At 32.0% G+C, this 24,066-nt stretch overlaps 1 protein-coding gene across 1 annotated transcript in view; it reads left to right on the top strand.

Moving 5' to 3' along the window:
* The first annotated feature begins 13,768 nt into the window (after nt 1–13,768).
* TECRL (trans-2,3-enoyl-CoA reductase like) overlaps nt 13,769–24,066 on the top strand; it is a 164,673-nt gene continuing 154,375 nt past the window's right edge. Inside the window, exon 1 of the mRNA XM_074276759.1 lies at nt 13,769–14,053. Within this exon, the coding sequence (XP_074132860.1) occupies nt 13,823–14,053 (231 nt within the window). The 5' untranslated portion in view covers nt 13,769–13,822. The remainder of the gene's footprint in view (nt 14,054–24,066) is intronic.

The raw sequence follows: 24,066 nt of genomic DNA, 5'->3' as shown, positions 1-24,066 counted from the left end.
AAGCCTATATTTTTAGAGGTAGTCATCCATTTCACTTAAGTTACCAAATTTATTGGCATAAAGTTGGGCAAAGTAACTCATTATTGCTCTAATTTCCTCTTCATTAGTGGAAAGATCCCCCTTTTCATTTTTAAGACTAACAATTTGATTTTCATCTTTCCTTTTTCTGATGAGATTTACCAAAGGTATATCAATTTTATTGGCTTTTTCATAAAACCAACTCTTAGTTTTATTTATTAATTCAATAGTTTTTTTTGTTTGTTTTTTACTTTCAATATTATTGATATCTTCTTTTAATTTTGGAATTTCAAGTTTAGTATTTGGTTGGGGGTTTTTTAATTTGGTCTTTTTCTAGCTTTTTAAGTTGCAGGCCCAATTCATTGATTTTCTCTTTCTCTATTTTATTCAAGTAATCCTCTAAAGATATAACATTTCCCCTTATTACCACTTTAACTGCGTCCTACAAAACATTCTTTAAGATGAGATTATTTAGTTTCCAATTATTTTTGGTCTATTTATCCCTAACTTTTTGGTGAATGTAGTTTTTATTGCATTATGATCTGAGAAGAAAGCATTTTACTATTTCTGCCTTCCTGCATTTAATTTTAAGATCTTTATGTCCTAATATATGGTCAATTTTTGTATAGGTTCCATGAACTGCTGAGAAGAAAATATATTCCTTTCTATCACCATTCAGTTTTCTCCAAATATCTATCATACTTAATTTTTCTAATGTTCTATTTACCTCCTTAATTTCTTACTTATTTGTTTTGTGGTTTGATTTATGTAGTTCTGAGAGTGCAAGGTTGAGATCTCTCACTATTATAGTTTTGCTGTCTATTTCTTCTTGCAACTTTCTTAACTTCTCCTTTAGGGAGTTAGATGCTATACCATTTGGTGCATATATGTTTAATATTTATTGTTTAATGTTCATTGTCTATGCTACCCTTTAGCAGGATATAATTTCCTTCCTTATCTCTTTTAATTAGATCAATTTCTGCTTTTGCTTGTTCTGAGACAAGGATGGCCACCCCTGCTTTTTTTTTACTTCACTTGAAGCAAAATAGATTTTCCTCCAGACTTTTACCTTTACTCTGTAATTATCTCCCTGCTTTAAATGTGTTTCCTCTAAGCCACATATTGTAGGGTTTTGACTTTTGATCAAGTCTGCTATCTGCCTCCATTTAATGGGAGAGTTCATCCCATTCACATTTACAGTTAAAATTGGTAATTCTGTATTTCCTGCAATCATATTATCTCCAGATTATGCTTTTTTTTTCTCCTTGTCCCCCCTGAATCCTTTCCCCAGTATTAAACTTATGGGCCCCACTTGTGTCATGTAGCCTTCCCTTTTTAGTATCCCTTCCCCTTCATTTTATATCCCTTCCCCTTTCTTGTACCCTTCCCTTACTCTTCCTTTCCTTTTCCCTTTTCCTCTCTCCCCTTTTAATGAGGTGAGAGAGAATTCTCTGAAAAAACAAATATATCAATTATTTACTCTTTGAGCCTACTCTGATGAGAGTAAGAATCACACAATGTTCCTCCTCCTCTCTAAATTCCCTCAGATATGGTAAAATTTTTCTTTGCCTCTTCCTGGAATGTATTTTCCCTCTTTTTATCTCCCCTCTTCCCATTTTCTGATAGTGTCCCCTTTCCATTTCTACTTCCCCTTTTTATATTATATCAGTAAAATCAAATTATACATGTGGACTTTCTGTATATCCACAACAGAAATACAGTTCTCAAGATTCCCTTTTACTCTTTTCTGCTTCTCTTGAGTCTTTTTGTTTGTTTGTTTGTTTTTTTGTTTTTGTTTTTGTTTTTGTTTTTTTGTTTAGATCTGGTTTTTTTTCTTAGAAACAACTGGAATTCCTCTGTTTCATTAAATATCCATCTTATTCCATGGAAGAAAATGCTAAACTTAGCTGGGTAGTTTATTCTTGGCTGCATTCCAATTTCTTTTGCTTTTTTGTAATATCAGATTCCAGATCCTTTGATGTTTTAATGTGGATGTAGCCAGGTCATGAGTGACCCTTATTGTGGCATCTTGATATTTGAATTGTTTTTTTTTCCTGGCTGCTTGCAATATTTTTCCTTAGTCTGATAGTTCTGCAGCTTAGCCACAATATTCCATGGATTTTTTTTTTTTTAAGCGTCTTTTTTCAGAACATGTTTGATGAATTCTTTCAATGCCTATTTTCCCTTCTGTTCCTATTATCTCTGGACAGTTGTCTTTGATGATTTCCTGTAAAATAGAATCTAGGCTCTTTTTCTCATCATAATTTTCAGGAAGTCCAATGATCCTCAGATTATCTCTCCTAGATCTATTTTCCAGGTCTATAGATTTTCTTAGTAAATATTTGACGTTATTCTACAGCTTTTCATTTTTTTGATTTTGTTTGACTGATTCTTGGTGTCTCAATGAATCATTCATTTCTGTTTGTTCAGTCCTGATTTTTAATGAGTTATTTTCTTCATTCCCATTTTTTAGTTCTTTTTGTATATGTCCAATTGAGTTTTTAAATGAATTATTTTGCTCCGTGAATTTTTTTTCCATTTCACTAATTTTTTTTAGTGAGTTATTTTCTTTTTCCAATTCACAAATTTTGCTTTCTCGAGAATTCTTTATCTTTTCCAATTCACAAATTTTCTTTCCCTGCATTTCCTGTGAATTCTTTATCTTTTCAAATACAAATTTCAGGACATTGTTACTCTCTAGCAGAGCTTCTCTTTCCTTTGCCCATTTATCTTCTAACTCCCTTTTCAGGTCTTTAATAGTCTCTTCTAGGACAGTTATGTGATGGGGGCCAGGTAACATTCCCCTTTAGGGTATTATCTGGAGACTGTTTGCTGTTAGCGTCCTCAGGGTTAGAGATCCATTCTTTTTCTATACAGAAGTTGTCAATCGTTCTCTTCAAACCTGTGGGGTCTGCTTTCTGAGTAAGGAGTACCAGCTTCCTCTACAGATCAGAGATATGGAAGTTAGATGTCTTGTGAACAGGGTGGAAAAGGTATGAAGTTGCTCTGGGAGGGAGTTCCCTCCCCCCCTACCAGAAGTAATTCAGAGCCAGGCTGTGGGTTTGCCCAGTGAAAGACCCCAGCTTTGTAGCCTAGCAACTGCCCTAAGGCTAGAGGCTGAACAATGGAACCGTCACAACCCCAGGCCAAAGCCCTCCATGGAGCCTTGGATACTAGCAGCTGACTGGCAAATAGCCACTTCACACAGACCAGAAGTGTCTCTGCCCTGGGAAGCACAGTCACTGTTGTGGGATTTTTGCTGCTGTGGAAGTTCCACTGCCTCAGGCCGAGCCCCCCACTATGAGATTAAAGGATGCCCCAGACTGTGTCCCCCCCCCCCACCTTTCAAGTTCTTAATTGCCCCAAGGAAAAGCCCCAGAGAGCAGAAGGCGTGCTTCAATTTGTGCTGTCTCACTTCCAGTTAGCTCTAGGCAGTTTTTGACATTTTTTTTAAGTGGCTTGACTTCTCTGCTAGTCTTCTCTTTTGCAAGCAGAGTAGAGCTATTAGCCTATGCCAGAATTCTCTGTCTTGGTAGCTTTTCTAACCCCAGAGGCCTCTCCAGCCCAATTGGCAATGTAAGCTAGCCTTTCGTCTAACCCTGTCTGTGCTGGTCCTTTTAACCCTCCCTTCATTACAGGCCTTTTCGATGAAGTTCCAGATTCTCTTGTGCTGGTAAGTTGTTGTGTTTCTAATCTTCATGATTTTTACCAGTCCAGTGTTATTTTTGAGGCTGAATTAAATAGTTGGTATTGAGGGTAAGAGAGAGCTTAGAAGTTTGTGTGTATCTTCTCCACTGTATTGGCTCTGCCTGAACTCATCTTCTAATGTAGAAGCCATTGATCTTTCTACTACAATATAACTTATTTTTTTTATCCCTTCATATTCTACTCATACCCATACTCTCTGACTATATATACCTTTTTATAACTGCCATAATAGTGAAAACTTTCTAATGAGTTACAAGTGTCATCCTCCCATGTAGGAATGTAAACAGATAAACCTGATTAAGTCCCTGATGATATCACTTGCTGATTACCTCCTTATGTTGCTCCAGAGTCCTCCATTTGAAAATCAAATATTTTATTCAAAAATACTTGAAAATCCTCTGTTTCATAAAATGACCCCTTTTTTTGTGTTGAGTAGATGATTCTTGGTTACAATCCAAACTCCATTGCTCTCTCTGCAAGTCCTCTGGTCTTTTAATGTAGAAGCTGCTAAATCTTAGGTTAAAATGATTGTGGCTCCACTGTAATTGAATTGTTTCTTTCTGGATGTGTGCAATATTTTCCTCTTGACCTGGGAGTTCCAATATTTGGCTATCATATTCCTAATTTTTTTTTAATTTTGCTGATCTCTTTCAGGAGTTGATCAATTAATTTTTTCACTTTCTATTTTACCCTCTGTTTCTAAAATATCAGGATAATTTTACTTGATAATTTCTTTAAAGATGATGCCCATGTTATTTTTTCTTTATCAGGTAAATCAATAATTTTAAAATGATAATGCCTGGATCTGTTTTCCAGGAAGTTGTTTTTTTTTTTTTTTTTTTTTTCCCAATAAGATATTTCACATCATTTTAATTTTTATTTGTTTCTCATAAAGTCATTAGTTTCCATTTGTTCAATCTATTTTATAAGAAATTATTTTCTGTAAAGGGCTGAAACTATGAAAAGGTGTACTTGAATCAGATAACCACGCACTTAAGGTTAATTACCTATTGGACAATGACTCTATTAGCATATGTTTGGAAAAATGGCTTTTCTCACTGTTTGGTGCTGGCTCAATGTTTGGCATTAAGCTAATCATAGGCAAGGATTAGAGAGTGGGGTGAGACAAACTAGAGTTACTTGGCAGCAGGACAAGGAGGAGAAAGGTGGAGGTTCTGGACTCCAGAATCAAAATGAGATCTTTAGCTAAACTCCTGGCAGTTTGCCTGCTTCTCCCCCTAAAGACAAAGGACTTTTACTTATCCTGACTCTAGCTGACCTTGAAGCCTCCAGGGAGCTTGTCTGGACTTTACATTTTGGCACCCAAAGTGGACTAAGGACACTAATTTTAATGAAGAAGTCCCCAATGATTAGGAAATATGATGAGTCTTTTAGTAGACAATTAGGGAACTTACTTTATTAAAAGCTAAACTAGTAACTCTCATTTTCTAGCTGAAATGGGGCAGACATTAGACAAAGATTCTTCCCTTCCCCCACTTCTGACCTCAACCCCACCCCCACCCCCAGGGAGATCTATAGAAAGCATACTTAGACTGATAAAGAAGGAATATTTGATTGTAACTTGGGAATAAGATTGATGGACATTTGACTACATTAGAATGCATGTCCCCTTGGTTCTTCAAGGAAGAAGAAATAGAGGCAGATAATTAGAAACTAGTAGATCAACTATGTGAAAATTACAATGATAAAGGTCCTGATTCAATTTCTAAGGAAACATTCTATATGTACAACTTCATACAATTGACCTTATAGGATCCTGCAAGTTATAGAAAAAAAAAAAAAAAAAAAAAAAAAAAAAAGGAAAGTTTTAAGAACAGCCAGATGAGGAAGTATGAGGAGAAAGAGGTAGAGAAGGGAGAGATTAATGGAAATCTTGGCAGAGAGCATCGGGACTTTAAAGAATGTGATTTCTCACTCTCACAGCCCAGCTTCAACTCCACCTACACCAGAGCAGGTCCTTGACCCTCTCCCCTCAACTTCACTTTCCTGGATGCAGGGAGGAGGAGGAGTGGGAGGGGCATTGATATCACCAGCACCTCCCCCCCAGCAATCACCTCCTCCTATGACTAAATTACAAAAGGCATTACTTAAAGCCACAGAAGAAGGACAGAATACAGCTGATTTAAGAATAGAAATGTAACCTGTGATTGAACAGCTTGATTCTTCAGGTTAAGAAAGTAGATGATACACTCCTTTTGCTCTAGAAATCATCAAAGACCTAAAAAAGGCTTGCACTCTTCATGGGGCTACAACATCTTATGTTAAGATGCTATTACAGAAATTGGTTTATTAAATTTTATCTGGAAATCTAAAGCAAGGACATTCTTAGGACCTGGACAAAACTTGTTATGGCATTCTGAATATAGTGAATTATGTAGGATACAAGCCCAATGAAATAAGCAAACTGGAGTTAATACTCCAATTAACAGGTATAGGTTCTTATGCAGACACTTCAGCACAGATTAATTACCCCATAGCAGCAAACGAGCAAATTGCTTCTGCTTCTATCAAAGCATGGGGTTTTATCTCAGGTAAACAGAACAAAGGAGAGGCCTTCATAAAAATAGAAGAAGGTCCAAATGAACCCTTTGATGATTGTGTGGGACAGCTGTCATACGGACTATTGGTGAAAATGCAACAACAGCAATTTTAATAAGACAACTTGCTAAAGAAAATGCTAACATGAGGACTATACAAGTTACAATTAGGATTACAAATGAGTATTTTAGTTTTTTAGACAGGGCTGCTATTGAAGGCCTACCAACGCTTTCACCTGTTCCTATCCAATGGAAAACTGATACAACAGTATGGATAGAGCAGTGGCCTTTAGGTGGCAATAAAATTCAGACTTTATTAGATATAGTACAGGAGCAACTTGACCAAGGACACTTACAACCTTCTTCAAGTCCTTGGAATCCCCTTGTATTTATTGTAAGAAAGAAATTTGGAAAATGGAGGATGTTGACTGATTTAAGAAAGGTAAATGAACAGATGGAAACTATGGGAACTCTTCAGCCTGGACTTCCATCTCCTACTCAATTGCCTAGAGGATGGCCTCTTTGGGTTATAGACATTAAGGATTGTTTCTATTCTATCCCTCTAGGTAACGAGGATATGAAAAGATTTGCCTTATCAGCGCCCAGCATTAACTTAGCTGAGCCTTATAAAAGATATGAATGCACAGTTTTGCCACAGGGAATGAAAACCAGCCCTACTATTTGTCAAATGTATGTTGCTGCTGCTCTTACTCCAGTAAGAAAAATATTTCCAAAAGTAATGTTATTACATTACATGGATGATATGGGATGTGCACCTGAAGAACAAATGTTACAAACACATCTACATAAGACAATAGAAACACTAAGGAACTACAAATTGCACATAGATCCAGAAAGAATTCAAAGATATGTTCCTTTTCAATATTTAGGATATGAACTATATCCTAAGACGCTTATAGTATAAAAACTTTCCTTAAGAACAAACTAAACACCTTAAATAACTTTCAGAAATTGATAGGAGATACCCAATGGATGCATCCAATTTTAGGTTTGACTACCTATCAATTGCAACTATTGTATGACATTTTAAGGGGAGAAAGTGCTCTAAACTCACAATGACAGCTTACAAAAGAAGCTAAAGAGGCTTTGAGAGAAGCTGAACTTGCTGTATCCAATGTGATTGAAAGAGTCACAAAAAAACCCTTGGAAATTCAGTCTTTGCTACAACAGAGGCACCCACAGCAGTCCTTCATCAAGGAGACAGTGTGATAGAGTGGGTGAACTGCTAGATTTTTATTAAAGACCATTAAGTGAGCAGTACAGTAATTTGGGAAAAGACCTGACAAGATATACACCTTTTATACTAATGCACAAATTAATGTATGCTGAGAAACCATTCCAGAGTGGCAAATTTTATTGGCTACAGCTCCAAATCTTACAAACAGGTCTCCATTAAAGATAAACATACTATTGCATGATTGGCGATTGAAGAAAAGGTTTCTAAAGTTCCTCTTAAAAGACCAACTATCTTTACACATGCATCCAAACATAGTATTTTCACTGTATACTCTCGTGATTTAACTATTAAGAGAATAGTCAGAACTCCTTTTTAGTCCACTCAACAGAATGAATTGTATACAATCATTCTAGCTCTTACTTATTATCCAGGAGACATAAATATAATATCTGATTCAGCCTATTCAGTAGGTATGGTACAAAGAATTGCCACAGCCCAAATAAAATTTGTAGCTTCCAATATATATCAACTCTTTAAGGAATTTCAAGAGCAAGTTTCAAGAGAAAGCATCTAGTTAAAATTTATATCTTGCATGTCTACTCTCATAGTGGACTTCCAGGTCCTATTTTTGATGGTAATTCAAAGGCAGATAGCCTTCTAACCATGTTGGCCAATACTGCTTTATTCTGGGAAGCCCAAGAATCTCATTCTAAGTATCATCAGGCTGCTCAAGCTTTATGTTTACAATTTGGGATAACAAGAGAGGAAGCTAAGAGCATAGTAAAAACTTGTATAGCTTGCCTTCCTTTCTACACTCTTACACTCCCTCCAGGGAAGAATCTTTGTGGTTTGAGACCCAATGAAATTTGACAAATGGATGTAATCCATTATAAATCTTTTGTTCGTCTATATTTTATACATGTTGTAGTAGACACCTTTTCAAGATTCACTTTTGCAATACCAGCAGCAAAAGAGACAGCTCACGTGGTCACTGAATTCCTTATACAAGCATTTGCAATTATGGGTGTGCGATAAGCAATAAAAACAGATAATGGACCTGTAAAACATTTTGCACACTTTTGTGCACAGTATAATATTTTACACACCACTGGCATAATCCTCAAGGACAGGCAATAGTAGAGAGGAGAAACAGAGACATTAAGATGCTCTTCCAAAAGCAAAAGAGAGGGGGGGCCACAGGTAACCCTAGAGAATTTATAAATTTAGCACTTTTTACTATTAACTTCTTGATTTTTGACAAAGATGCACTGGCTCCAGCAGACAGGTTTTATAATCCACTTGAAGAGCAGTGTGCAGTGTGAGCAACCCCACTATCTTTAGATAATTGCCAGGTTATGTGGAGAGACCCAGAAAGTGGTGAATGGAAGAGACCAAATAGGTTAACTGTTTGGGGGAGAAGGTTTGCTTGTATCTCTACAGATGGTGAAGGAATCAGATGGGTGCCAACAAGCTGTATTCACCTTGTCCATTGGAGAGAAATGGAGCAGACCCTTGAAATGAAGGAGAAGACCCAAGAAACACTGTGTGAATCCATCTCTGTGTGTACCCACCACTGAAAGAGCATGGCAATTATGGCAATTGACTCATGGACATCAAAAATTGTTAATAAGACTAATGCAGGAATTCAAAATCCTCAGGAATCATTGGAATCCCTGTGATATGATAAGACTGTGTAGGACCTGAAAACCCTCAGGAATCATTGGATTCCCTAACATGTAAAAGGATTGTTGCAGGACTTCAAAAAATTGTAGGGATCATTGGATTCCATGAAGTAATGGACAATAAATTAGTTTTAGACTATCTCTTGGTTGCTGAAGAAGGTGTATGTATGATCGTTATTTATATACCCTCCTTCTAAAATTTCTGGAAATCTTTTACAGTACCATGTTGATTCATATTATTTGTTATATTACTATTTGCATGTACAATTCATGTTTGTTACACCACATTAAATTTGCACCAGCTGTGGGGAAAGTCATCAGTGCTAGCCTGTGCTTCATTCCTATGTGCTTGTGTAATACCCCCCATGCTGATAGGTTTGTGCATACCTGTTTCTATTAAGATTCTTCTGCCCAGAAACCCGCCAGCAATATCTGGCTTGACTCCCCACTTCTCTTTGGTGTTTTTCATCTCTCTTCCTGAGAAGTTGGGGGGGAGGGGTGATCACCTGTATTCTAAAGCAAAAGAAACTATGAAAAGGTGTAGTTGAATCAGACAAACAAGCACTAAAGGCTAATTACCTATTCCATCTAAAACAATAACTCTATTAACATATGTTTGGAAAAATGGCTCTTCTTGCTGTTTTTTGCTAGCTCAATGTTTGGTGTTAAGATAATAGTAGGCAAGTATTAGAGGGTGGGAGTAAGACAAGCCAGAGTTACTTGGCAGCAGGATGAGGAGGAGAAAAGTAGAGATTCTGGACTCCAGAATGGAGAAGAGATCTTTGGCTAAATTCCTGGCAGTTTGCCTACTTCTTCTCCTAAAGACCAAGGACTTTTATTTATCCTGACTCTGATTGATCCTGAGGCCTCCAGAGACCTAGCCCAGACTTCACAATTTTCCTCAGTGAGTTTTGTACTTTTCCCAATTGACAAAATTTGCTTTTTAAGGCATTCTTCTCCTCATTAGCTATTTGTATTTCCTTTTGTACCTCTCTCAATTCTTTCCTTAATTTTTCTTCTCTCTCTCTTACTTGGTTTTCAATTTTTTTTTTTAGCTCTCCTGTGACCTAAGCCCAATTCTTATTTTTCTTAGAGGTATAAAATATAGGAATTTTGACTTCGTTATCATCTTCTGAATGTGTTTGATCTCCCTTTTCACTATAATGTATTTTAATGTAAGAAACTTTTTGTTGTTGTTGTTGTCTGCTCATTTTCATAGTCTATTATCCAGCTTTTAAATTTTTATTAAAGTAGGGGCTTTATTTCCAGGTGAAGGGTGCATTGTTCCAAACTTCAGGGTTTTGTGCAGCTGTTTTCAGAAATCTTTCTAGGAATCTGAGCACAAGCAGGCACTCTTTTCTTCCTTGGAGCTGTTAGGTGTGTCCCTGCCCCACTGTAGCTGTAGGATCTAATGTTCTGACAGGGGTTGGGGCTCCAATGACTGGGGTTGCTGCAAGAGAACTGGACACCAGAATCCCACCTCATTGCCACAGACCCTCTCCGCTGACCTTAGGAGTCCCCAAACTGAGAAGTCCAGTAGCTTCTAGTACTGCTGCTGATTCAGAGATCCCATTTTGATGACCCTGGGGTTGGGTCTGGAATTGAAATTGCAAGTTGAACTACCACTCTGGTTTCACAGAGCTTTTCTGCTGACCTTCCAGATTCTCTTTGGTGTCTTGGGGCTGAGGGATCTGGAAGTTGTCAATACTGGTCCTGATTCAGAGGTCAGGGGCTAGTGCTAGATCCCAGCTGCATACTAGACTCCCATCTTTTCTGCTGTACTTCTAAGTTGTCTTTGACTGGAAAATGTTGCACTCCATTTCTCTTTTTTGGGTGTTCTGATGTTCTAAAATTTGGTTGGCATCATCATTTAAAAGAATTTGGAGCAGTTTAGCGTAAAGTTTGGGCCAATTCCTGCCTTTACTGTGCCATCTTGGCTCCACCTCATCATTTTTTTTTGAACAATAACTTTTTGTCCCCAAAGCTTGAATATTTGCATTTATGCAACACTAAATTATTCTGATTAGTTAGTAAAACATATTGAGTACTTAATATATTCCACTGATCCTATTTACTTTTTCTTATTTCACTGATTCCTATTCCACTACTTCTATTTTAGCCAATATCAGAGCTTCATGATAATTATGAATTAAATAATTCATTTGTAAAAATTATGAAAATAATAATTGTTTTGATAATTTAAAAATTATTAGAAAATATCAATTGCTTATAGGTCAGCTAAACTAATATACTAAAAATTGACAATTCTACTTGAATTAATTTATTCAATGACACACCAATTAAACTACCACAATATTTTTTACAATTTGAAAAAATAATAACAAATTATATCTAAAATAGAAAAAAAGGTCAATAATAGCAAAGAAATATTTTTTTAAATTATAATTATAATGTGAAGGAAGGTAATCTTGCCAAAACAGATCTCAAACTATACTACAAAGTAGTAATCATGTTAAATGAATTTTAAAAATCATAAGTGAGTGTAATAAAGCAATACCAACTGTCTCTTTTATATAAAAAATAATGAAATATTTTTTCTGGCAATAATATTATTTAAGAAAGACAAAGTTGATTTTATTTAGAAGAATAATGCTTTCATTTTTGATGAACTTGAAATGCTTAGGAGAATTTGAAAAGATGTAACTGATAATCTTTTTGAAATATATTACATATATAATGACAATTGATGAAAACCATTTTTATGTAATAAAATATTGTCAGTGTGATGATGCAAGGAAAAAAATCAGGATTTGAAATATGTACAGGACCTGAAATTTCCTTCCAAATATACTATTTGATAATTGTAATTTTGATTAAATCACTTAATTCTCTGGACCTCAATACTTCATCTCAAAATTGAGAATAAACTCAATTGCATCTAAAGTACATGAAAAGTACACATGAAAAGTACAAAAAAGAGCATTTATGTTTTTTATTATTTTTATTTCATGAATTAATGAAATAGTTCCTCCTACAATTTAAGACAAAATTATTACTACTTAATTTTACATTTGAATGCAGAATATTTTATTGTTCCTGTAATATCCTTTTATATGTATAAAAAAGATCTTGCCATTTTTTTTTCAGTAGACTAAATTTCTCAAAGTTTTTGATGTTTTGGTAGGTCTTTTAAAATTGTTACTGTTTTCTTTTAGATCCAATCCAACTTCTCTACAACTTTTGATATGAATCTAAAACTAGGGAGATAAGAATATCTTGCCATTATATGTTCTATTTAGTTCTCCAACTTTGTTATCTAATCATAATGGGGAGGACAATGTGGGCTTATCTCTTCTTTTACTGTCAGATATTATAAATTTAATTTTCTATGCAAACTAACTTTATTGTATCTCTATCAACATTTGGTCCAATTCAATTACGACAACACAATTCTTAACTATTCTCTACCTCAAATATATTGTACAGTTTTTCAAAGACAAAGTAACTCATACCTCAACAAAATAAAGTATATATATATATTTTTTTTTTCTTAACAATTTCAAATGCTACGTTTTTCCTTCAACTAAGATTCTTCTAGAATTCTATTACACTGTTACTAAATGTTTCCATATGCTTTAAATTTGCTAAATAATTTATGTAAGTTATTTATTACATGTGATTATTATAACTTTATTATATAGGGACTGAGGATAAATAAGAAGGTACCCTTCTTTTCTTACTTTTCTTATATAATTTTCTCTCTTTTTATCTATCACAATTTTCAGCAATGTTGTTTTAAATTTATGATATTTTGTATAAAATTTATTGCAGGGACTTTTCTTTCTGAGCCACATGTAATTTATTCCCCTTCAAAATTATAAAAAGACCATATTCTTTCTTTTGGACTCTCAACTTCTATTTCCTTTTGTCTAAGATTTGCATCCTCTGCTCCCAAACTTTTTTTCCATAAGTGAAGAAAAACTAAGAACAAAAAGTGAAAAGAGACTTACATCTTTATTGGGAAAAATAAAAAAAAAATATCAGAGGGCAATAAAAGATGATGAACAAATTAGAGAAATATTATATTATATGAATTCCTCTGAAAAATTGACAGAACAATGAGTCTAAATAATTATAGAGGTACCATAGTAGATCTTCATATAATAAATGATTTCAAGTTCTTCCTTGTACACATTGACCATGTAATCCTGGGGAAGTCACAACTCTCTAAGCCAAAATACATCTCACACATTTTTTACTTGTACATACAATTTTGGTATTAGAAGTTCCCTCCAGGATTGGAATCATTAGTGTGGATTCCACTGGCAATCTCATGCACATGTTTGTTTTAACCCTTTAAATGCCCCAAGACCAGAAATGATATGTATTCACTCTGTTTCTAATTTTATTCTTGCCCCAGAATTTCAGTAACTATTTGTCAAATAAACAAAGATAAAATATCAAAGCAAGAAATAGCTAGTAAAGAAACCTTTACAACATTGAAGTAATTCATAACAGCATGTTATATATAGAAATAGATCAGTCATTGTTTCAGGTCTGCTAAATAAAACTACACTCTTGAAATGGCATGTCACTTGACCTTTGAGGGTTTCATCAGCTGTATTTAACTGATGTAGAGGGAACACATTTGGAAGTGTCCTGTGTTGACAGGACAGAGTCTCCTGCTAGTTTTTACAATGTTCAAAAGGAACAAGCCCTCTGCTATAGACAGAAAAAGGGAATTATTTGCCCAAGGATCTACACAGTCCTTATTGAAGAATGACATGAAAAATTTTCATTCTTTGTCACAACTTGTACTATCTGCTGGTGGATTGAGAAAAACAGCAAGCAAACATTCAAAAACTACTCATTTTGAAATAGAAATCCTTGATGCTCAAACCAGAAAGCAGATATGTATTGTGGACAAGGTGAGTTTTATTTTTATTTTTATTCTCTTTATTCAAGCTTTTTGATTTTGAAGTTAAAGAAGTACTGAGCTTCTGGAAAAACAGTATGACATACTCTTTTATTTTTTCCATAAGTGGAAACTACATTTTCTTATTTATAAAGAAAGCAATATAGAGGAAAGATATAAAACATATGGATTGTTTAAATATTGTCAAAATTTGATTCAGATTTATGATTTACTACATAAGTTTAAACATTAGCTGCAGATACAATTCTTACAATGAAATCTCTAAACCTTTCTCTACTTCAAGGTACATTTTTAAATCCATGTTTGTTTTTTTTTTAATAATGGTGAACTATTGAATATGATGTGTCTTATTAATGTTTGTCGCTGACAGTGATACTGAGTCACATGGAGAGTTGGATTGGAGGGAGTGATAAGTAGAGCTGGATTATGGGATTATGGTTGGTTAACAAGAAATACTCACTATGATGCATTATTGCAACAAACATGTCTACTTCAAAGCTACAAAGGCATAGGTTATGATAAGAGCTGTGATGTGTACAATACTGAGTATTTCTAAATATTATGATGAATTCAGATTGAAAGATGTTTTATTATAATAGCATAAATCTTCATGTGAACCTTGAAAATGAATATATTTATATTTTAAAACAAGTTATTCACCTTCAGATAGAGAGTTCATATCATGGTGCATATATATATATATACATATATATGCATATATTTTATATGTTACAAATATGAAATATATACAATTCTAATGTAGGAATTTATTTTATTTTAGTATATGTATGCATATCTTCACATATATGTATATGTATATATATATATTCATAATGAGTTTTGCTTTTTTTTTCTCTCAATGGATAAGAATTAGAAGTTTCAGAACTAAAAATAAAATTGAATTTCATAAAATTAAAGTATATGATAAAACAATTCAAAATGTTCCTTCAGCCATCAATTATATTGTGACCAATAATTATACAAATAATGGTTATTATGATAAAAATTCCTTCAGTAACTGAGAATGTGGATTCAGAAAACAATAAAGAATGGAGAAAGAATGCATCTAATTAAAGCTCCTATGTAGAGACTTCTTTTAAAAAATTTATCATATTTTAATAGTTTCCATATTGTTGTAACATTAAAAGTTTCCAAAGAGAAACAGATAGAATTATAATAAACTTTTCTTGCTAGCATGTATTAGATTAAAATAATAAAAAAATATATTTCAAATATTCTCAATTTCTCTTAAAATAAAAAAGGCTGGGAGGTATTTGAGATGACACCTGGAAGACCAGTTAAAAGCCCGAATTTTTGAAGAAAAATTAAAATGGAATCTTAAACTATGTCTAACTCACATAAGATGTAAGGGACAAGTTTTATTCTTTAAAAGCAAATTTATCTTCATAACACTGTACAGTGATAATCAATTTTAGATTGTTCTCTAAATAGGTTATCCATGGACTACTAGTGAATGATATGAAAGTTGCCTAAATATTATTTGCATTAGAAATTTAACTTTTAGATCTTAATGATGGTATTTATGCATATTTTAACCTGACATTAATATGTATTTTAAATGCTTCTATACACGAAAAGTTGACAGTTAAGCCAAACTAAACCTTAAAATAATAACAAAAGAAAAAACAAAAATATTTTGTGAAATGACATTTAAATGTAGTTTGGAATCCTTTTTAACCTGAATGATGAATTCTAATGTTTTACTTTTAAAATAATTTTAAAAGTTTTGAGAAAAGCGTAGGAAACAATTGAACAAAGTGAGCTTTTAATTAAAAAAAATAGATTAAAAAATGAAAATCTAAAGGAACAACTTTCAGGACTGGGAATATTACTATCCAGCTAGTTTGCAAAGATTGCCTAATTAATATTATACAATATTCATGTAAAAAAATAAAATTTCTAGAATTAGAAGGATCATTACTTTTCTTGTCAAGTTACTCATATATGTGAATATGTGAGTAGAAGGAAAATCTGTTCAATCATTCCAGGGATTTCAGGAATACATTATGGGGGATCCATTTTTGACCTGGTACTAAAATTTGAGGGAACTTATATACTTTAATTGTTAGTGAACAGTTAAGGTATATAAGTTCCCTCAAAATTTAGTTTCAAATCTGAATCAAGATCTTCCTTACCTCTCTCTAATAACTTTGTATATTTCAGCATAAAATATACATTACAGATCTATAAATGTATGAACATGCACATATATTTGTACAGATACATGATAATTTGACTCAATTGTAAAGATTTGGGTGTTTAGGATTAAATATATAAATACCGTATATTTGAAAACTACAATTTTGGATGTGCATATAATTTTTAAAAATATATCTTTTTGATTTTACTCTTATGATATTACTTAGAGTCAGGGTAATAGTATCACATGTGACCAAGAATTTTGAAGTAGATAGAAAACTCAGTCAATTAGGCAGGAGATTCAATGAACATTTTTCTTTCTCCAGTTTTATAGAACAATACTTTATGATATGAACTTATTGTTTCCCAGTATTCTCTTCAATCCATTTAATTTATTTGTTTTGTTTTTATGGAAAAGTCTTTTTTTTTTCTAAGTAATTTTCTCACACCTGAAAGAACAGAGAAAATTAAAAAAATATATATTTTGCCCCTTTCTAATATGGGACCAAAATTAATAAAAGTACTTATAATAAGTGAAATATACTGTTTTACATCTGCTAAAATAGTATTTTTTCTTTAGATAGCACTGTAACATAGACATTGAAAATATCAGAAATGAAGAACACACAAAAAAGTGACTGATAGCTAGGTGGGAGAGTGCAGAAACCAATATTTTCTGATTTTAAATCTAATGGTTTTTTTCTATTATTCTAAGGCTTTTATACTCAGAAATTCATTGATGTTTTTATTATTGTCTGAAATTTCTAACTTCCATCTCAAGCAATTTCTTTAAAAAATTACTTAATACATGTAATATGATCATCATTTATCTTGGGAACAGGAAGAGATCTTAAAGTTTGCTTAAAAATATAAAAATAATCCCTGAAATATACATGTGTATGTGTGCAAACAATGAGATGCTACACACTGTGTACTATCCTAAAGATGAATATTAGTGTAATTGAAATGTTATTGGGAAGGTCTTAAACGTCAAAACAAGTTTATTGCACCCAAGTCCCTTGATTTTTCCACTTGGCCAAACTCCTTCTACTTAGCCTTTATGATTGCCATTTTATAATTTGAGAAATCATCCATTTGTGATTCACCTTTCTGATCTTAATTAACTATTGCTATTAGTTTGGAAAAGCCATAAGGGAGAATTTTAAGACAAATATGACCTTGAACTATGAGTAGATTTTTTAAAGGTAGGCTGGCATTCACCAGTAGAGGGAACAATATCAAAATCATCAAAGTGAAAAATTCAATATAAAATCAAAGTATTATGAGGCCAAATTTTGAAACAAAATATAATCTTGGGAAGTCATATTAAATGTGGTAATATCAGGAGAGTTGAGTAGGGTTTAGGGGAATGTGATAAGGCATGAATAAATGGATCTTTTATGATTAACAATTCAATAGATAACCATTGTATGTTCTTGGTCAAGAGAAGAACAAGATGAATATAAATATATTAGCCTGTTCATAAGTGTGTGTGTGTGTGTGTGTGTGTGTGTGTGTGTGTGTTTGTGTGTGTATCTCCAAGGAACCATTGCAGATTTGAGGACAGAAAAAGAATGTGAGGAAATTGTATTTCATTCCATTTAAAATGTTCATCACTACTTTGTCAGTAGAATCAAAAATAGAATATTTATGCATGTGTGGATAGAGAGACATAGAGATATATAAAATTATATATATATATATATATATATATACATATATATATATGTATATATATATATATATATATATATATATGTATATATGTATCTATAGAGAACCACTTAATGCCCAGAAATAAATTATATACTTTAGAAGAAGAGATTTGAGTACACAAAGGTATTTTAATGATATCCAACTATATGAACAAACTTCACAAAAAAGTTATAGCTAAATCATGACAAAATTTTGAGAAACAGAAAAAGTTTGTATTTAGAAGTCTCTTTTCAAGTTTTATCATGTTGGTGATAACACTTCCTTTTCCCATCTCAGGTAATTTCTTTGAGCTCTTCTTCTAATACTAAATGAAAACTTCACCATTAAGATGATGGATATATAAAACAATTTTACATAATGGTATAATGTAACATAATATATTATTATACATAATTATATATAATATGTATATATGTGTGAATATATAGATAAATAAATGTGTATAATTATTTTCACTTTCCAGTGTCATTTTCTTTATTCCAAATAGAATACTATCATAAAATAAATTTGTAAACTTAAGTAAAAACAAACTAGTTATATATTGAAATGTATGCAAATTCTACTCATAAAGCAAAGAAATGGGAGACATGTTTCAATTTCAGTCCTCTGGGACCATAATTGATCATACAGATCAGAGACATGAAGTCTTTCAATGTTATTTTTCTGTACGTTATTATAGTCATCTTGGTTATCATTTTCCTGCTTGGGTTTAATTCATTTGGAATTGAAGTCTTCCAAAATTTATCTGTAAAATCAGTACTCTTCCTTTCTTATGGACCATTACCATGCCATTACATACTGTGATTTACTCTACTCAGCCATTCCCCAACTTTTCATCTAGCCTCTTACTACTTTAAAAAGTAAGATTACATACATAACAAATATATGCATATCTGTATGTACACAATTAAAATAGTTATAATCTATCTAAAAGATAGATACACATGTGAACATCAGTATATATAAGCACTATATATGTATATACATATGTATATATGCATATATATATATATACACAAATATACACATATATTTCTGTGCATATCCACCTTTACCAGTGTATAGACATAGAGATGGACATATGTGCATATGTATATTGATGTATGTATATATTTTTCATTTGTATATATTTGTATTTATGTATGTGTATTGTGTCTGTGCTTGTATATGTGTATGCTTTTCATTTCTGGATTTGATTTCTGGGTACTGACTTCTTTAGTAAAAATCCAAATTATTTTACAAAGTACTTAGAATGATTAATGTTCTAACAATAACAGATTATTAATTCTATATTTTCATAGCATAGTCCTTATAATATTTTCCTAGCATTTTTAAAAATTCTGATAGGGGTGATGTTAAGCCTCAATGTTGTTTTAATTTGCATAATCAAATTGAAAATGATAATCATCCAATGTTTCCATACCTCAAAAACTTCCCATTTAAGCTGACAAATACTAAAAAGTGTAAGTACCCTCCATCTATGTAATACTTTGATTCAGGTTAGACTCCAATTATTCTAAGAAAAGTTAATAATTTTATAAGTCATATTTCTACATGAATTGGCAGTTTTAAATAGAAATAATATAGTGATGGATATTACTAATATTAATTATATTATTCCCTCTAGACACACATTATAACAAAAAACTTCTTAAAAGAGGAAAACGGGAGGGGTAGGAAATAAACAATTTATTTTCTAGGTGTTGACCTAGGAAAACTCCAAAAATCATATTCTCTTTCACCTCCACTGACCCTGCTTTTGCAATAAAGAAAATTATGTCTTTTTATACTTCTTTTTATATTTCTTTGTTATCTTTTAAAAAGTCAATAATAAAAGTTAGAAACAGGTCAAAGTATAATGAGGGAACAATGTGATGATGCAGAGTACTTCATGTAACTGTGAGGAATAAGACATATTAAAGCAATTCAAGCAAAGTCAACAAATGAAGAAGTATTTAATTACTTACTATTTTCCATACATTATAGAAGCACTAGGAATACAAAGAACTGACAAATATTTGATCCCAACCCTCAAAAACTCATATCATAATAGTGAAGATATGGTTTAAAAATTATATGTATGAGCTATGCAAGCTAAAATTGAGGTCAGTAGTATTTAAAATTATACTTTCTTAACATTCTGTTTCTATTGTTTTGTTGTTCTTTCCATTTAAATTATTCAAATTATTGACATTATTTTCTAATATTTAAAAAAAATTTAAAAAGTAAAGAAAAAAATCAGTAGATTTCAATAATCTTTCAGATGACTGGCTAGTTTTACTTTCTTATTTTCTTTATAAGAATATCACTTAATGAATTTGTTCTATTTCCTGGGTTTTGAATGAACTATTAAATAGACTATTAAAGCTGATTGTCCTAGAAAATAAAAGGCTATTATTATAAAAACTTATTCTAGACCCACTCCTAATTCTTTCCTCTCTACAAGCTCAATAATTTCTCACTAATGTTGGTTTTATTTGCCTTTTGTAAAATATTCAAAGATCCCTTAAGAACTTATAAATATTATACTATGTTTCCTTAATATCTTTGGCTAAGGTTCTTAGATTTTTTTTTCAACTCTTTAAAGAAGATGTATATTATCTAGGTTTGTGAGGTTGAGTCAAATAAACATAAATATTTTTAAATGATTGGTGAAAAGATGCAATGTTTTAAATACATTATTTTATATAATTAAGTATAATATAAGAAATAAAGTTAGAAAAGTTTTACATAAGTCCAATAAATATAAATGAATGCAAAACTGTTATAATTCACTTTTTGAGAATCAAAAAATTCCAAAGCCTAGAGGCTTTGATACAATGGCTTTTATGATATCAATAATTTAGTTATGTTTTCAAAAATAGCTTATTAGAGTCTACAAAGTACAGTTCACACAATAATATAATTTAAAAATTGAAAGGAAAATCACAGACATGTACTCCAACCTATATAAAAAAGGAATCACCAAAATAACATACTTAATAAGTGATATTTTCTTAAAAACCTCAAAGAAAGGGGAACACACAACTTCTATGATATAAGATGTTTTTAAAAGCATATTTCCCCATATTTATTTGTGTACTTGGCATCAGTAAATGTAAGGTAAACTTTTAAAATGTATTTTATAATATAACATTCTAGTGATTTTTGTTTTATTTGAAATTTTCTTGAAAAATCAGATGTTAAAGCTTATTAATTAGAGTTTGATTATGCTTATAAGTTCACTCAAAAAAATTGCACATGTAATACCTGTGATTCATGGGTAATCACAAAAAATATCAAGATAAATTAAATATATATTACTGTACATCTACATTTTCATTGAAATATCATAGTCTGCTCAAATAACATATGCACCACTTTTTATAATATATTTATCATCATACGTCTTAATTAAATTACCTTATAAGATTCCCTAAATTAATTGTGTTCAAACCACATGTTTCCCAAGTAACCTTCTGATAAATGAAAAAGATGTTTAGATAACTTTATAGTAGGAAAATAGGGATGGCCAATAAATAATGTTGTTCATTGTTAATGAATTTTTATCTTTTAAAAAGTCAATAATAAAAGTTAGAAACAGGTCAAAGTATAATGAGGGAACAATGTGATGATGTTACTATTGCAAAGTACTTCATGTAACTGTGAGGAAGGAATATTAAAGCTACTCAAGCAAAGTCAACAAATGAAAAAGCATTTAATTACTTACTATTTTCCATACATTATAGAAGGACTAGGAATACAAAGAACTGACAAACATTTCATCCCAAGCCTCAAGAAACTTTTATAATAATAACGAAGATATGGTTTAAAAATCATATGTATGACTTATGCAAGGTAAAATTGATGTCAGTAGTACAGGGAAAACATTAACAGTGGGGTTAGGTAGAAATGTGATAATGGGTCCCAGAAGAAGGCCAACTTTGAACTGAATTTTAAAGAAATTCAAGAAATCTAGGAGTGAAATAAGAAGTGAGAATATTTTAGATATGTAGAACTGTCTACCAAAAATGCATAGTTGGGAGATTGTATTACATATTCAAGGAAAAGAAAGGAGACCGTTTTCACTAGATTTTAAATTGTGATATTAAATACTAAAAGGTAAAAAGTAAAAAAAAAAAAAAAAAGAGAGAGAGAAAAGCTTGAAAAGGACTCAAATCAAAACAAAACATTTTCAATTGAATCTTTTTTTTTTTTTAATTTTTTATTTTATTTTATAATTATAACATTTTTTGACAGTACATATGCATGGGTAATTTTTTACAACATTATCCCTTGCACTTACTTCTATTCAGATTTTTTCCCTTCCTCTCCCAACCCCCTCCCCCAGATGGCAAGCAGTCTTATATATGTTAAATATATTACAGTATAATTTAGATACAATATATGTGTGTAGAACCGAATTTTTTGTTGCACAGGAAGAATTGGATTCAGAAGGTAAAAATAACAGTTTACATTCATTTCCCAGTGTTCCTTTTCTGGATGTAGCTGGTTCTGTCCATCATTAATCAATTGGAATTGGATTAGTTCTTCTCTATGTTGAAGAAATCCACTTCTATCAGCATACATCCTCATACAGTATCATTGTTGAAGTGTATAATGTATACTAATAGTTTTCCTAATATTAAACCAGCCCTGCATTCCTGGTATAAATCCCACTTGGTCATAGTGTATTATCCTGGGGATGATTTTCTGAAGTCTATTTGCTAATATCTTATTTAAGATTTTAGCATCAATATTCATTAAGGAAATTGGTCTATAGTTTTCTTTCTCAGTTTTCGATCTACCTGGTTTAGGTATCAGTACCATGTCTGTGTCATAGAAGGAATTTGGTAGGACTCCTTCGATCCCTATTTTTTCAAATAGTTTACATAGCATTGGAGTTAGTTGTTCTTTAAATGTTTGGTAGAATTCACCTGTAAATCCATCTGGTCCTGGGGACTTTTTCTTAGGAAGTTGGTTAATAGCTTGGTCTATTTCTTTTTCTGAGATGGGACTATTTAGACTACTTACTTCTTCCTCTGTTAATCTGGGCAAGCTATATTTTTGAAGGTATTCTTCCATTTCATTTAAGTTATCGAATTTATCGGCATAAAGTTGGGCAAAGTAGCTCCTAACTATTGTTCTAATTTCCTCTTCATTAGTGGTGAGTTCACCCTTTTCATTTTCAAGACTATCAATTTGCTTTTTCTCTTTCCTTTTTTTAATCAGGTTTACTAAGGGTTTGTGTATTTTGTTGGTTTTTTCATAAAACCAACTCTTAGTTTTATTAATTAATTCAATAGTTTTTTTACTTTCAATTTTATTAATCTCACCTTTTATTTTTTGAATTTCAAGTTTTGTGTTTGTCTGGGGGTTTTTAATTTGTTCCTTTTCTAGCAATTTTAGTTGTAAGCCCAATTCGTTGGCCCTCTCTTTCTCTATTTTATGCAGGTAGGCCTGTAGAGATATAAAACTTCCCCTAATTACTGCTTTGGCTGTATCCCACACATTTTGGTATGATGTCTCATTATTGTCATTTTCTTGGGTGAAGTTATTAATTATGTCTATGATTTGCTGTTTTACCCAATCATTCTTTAGTATAAGATTATTTAGTTTCCAATTATTTTTTGGTCTATTTTCCCCTGGCTTTTTATTAAATTTTATTTTGATTGCATTATGGTCTGAAAAGGATGCATTTACTATTTCTGCCTTATTGCATTTGATTTTGAGGTTTTTATGCCCTAGTATATGATCAATTTTTGTGTAGGTTCCATGAACTGCTGAGAAGAAAGTATATTCCTTTCTGTCTCCATTTAGCTTTCGCCAAAGATCTATCATATCAAACTTTTCTAGTATTCTATTTACCTCTTTGACTTCTTTCTTATTTATTTTGTGGTTTGATTTATCTAATTCTGATAGTGCAAGGTTGAGATCTCCCGCTATTATAGTTTTGCTATCTATCTCCTCTTGCAGCTCTCTTAATTTCTCTTTTAAGAATTTAGATGCTGCACCACTTGGTGCATACATGTTTAATATTGATACTGCTTCACTATTGATGCTTCCCTTTAGCAGGATATAATGCCCTTCCTTATCTCTTTTAATTAGATCAATTTTTGTTTTTGCTTGATCTGAGATGAGGATGGCTAC

The sequence above is a fragment of the Sminthopsis crassicaudata genome, chromosome 6 (assembly GCF_048593235.1).
Source record: "Sminthopsis crassicaudata isolate SCR6 chromosome 6, ASM4859323v1, whole genome shotgun sequence".
Taxonomy (NCBI): Eukaryota; Metazoa; Chordata; class Mammalia; order Dasyuromorphia; family Dasyuridae; genus Sminthopsis; species Sminthopsis crassicaudata.
This window is presented reverse-complemented; position numbering and strand designations above follow the sequence as displayed.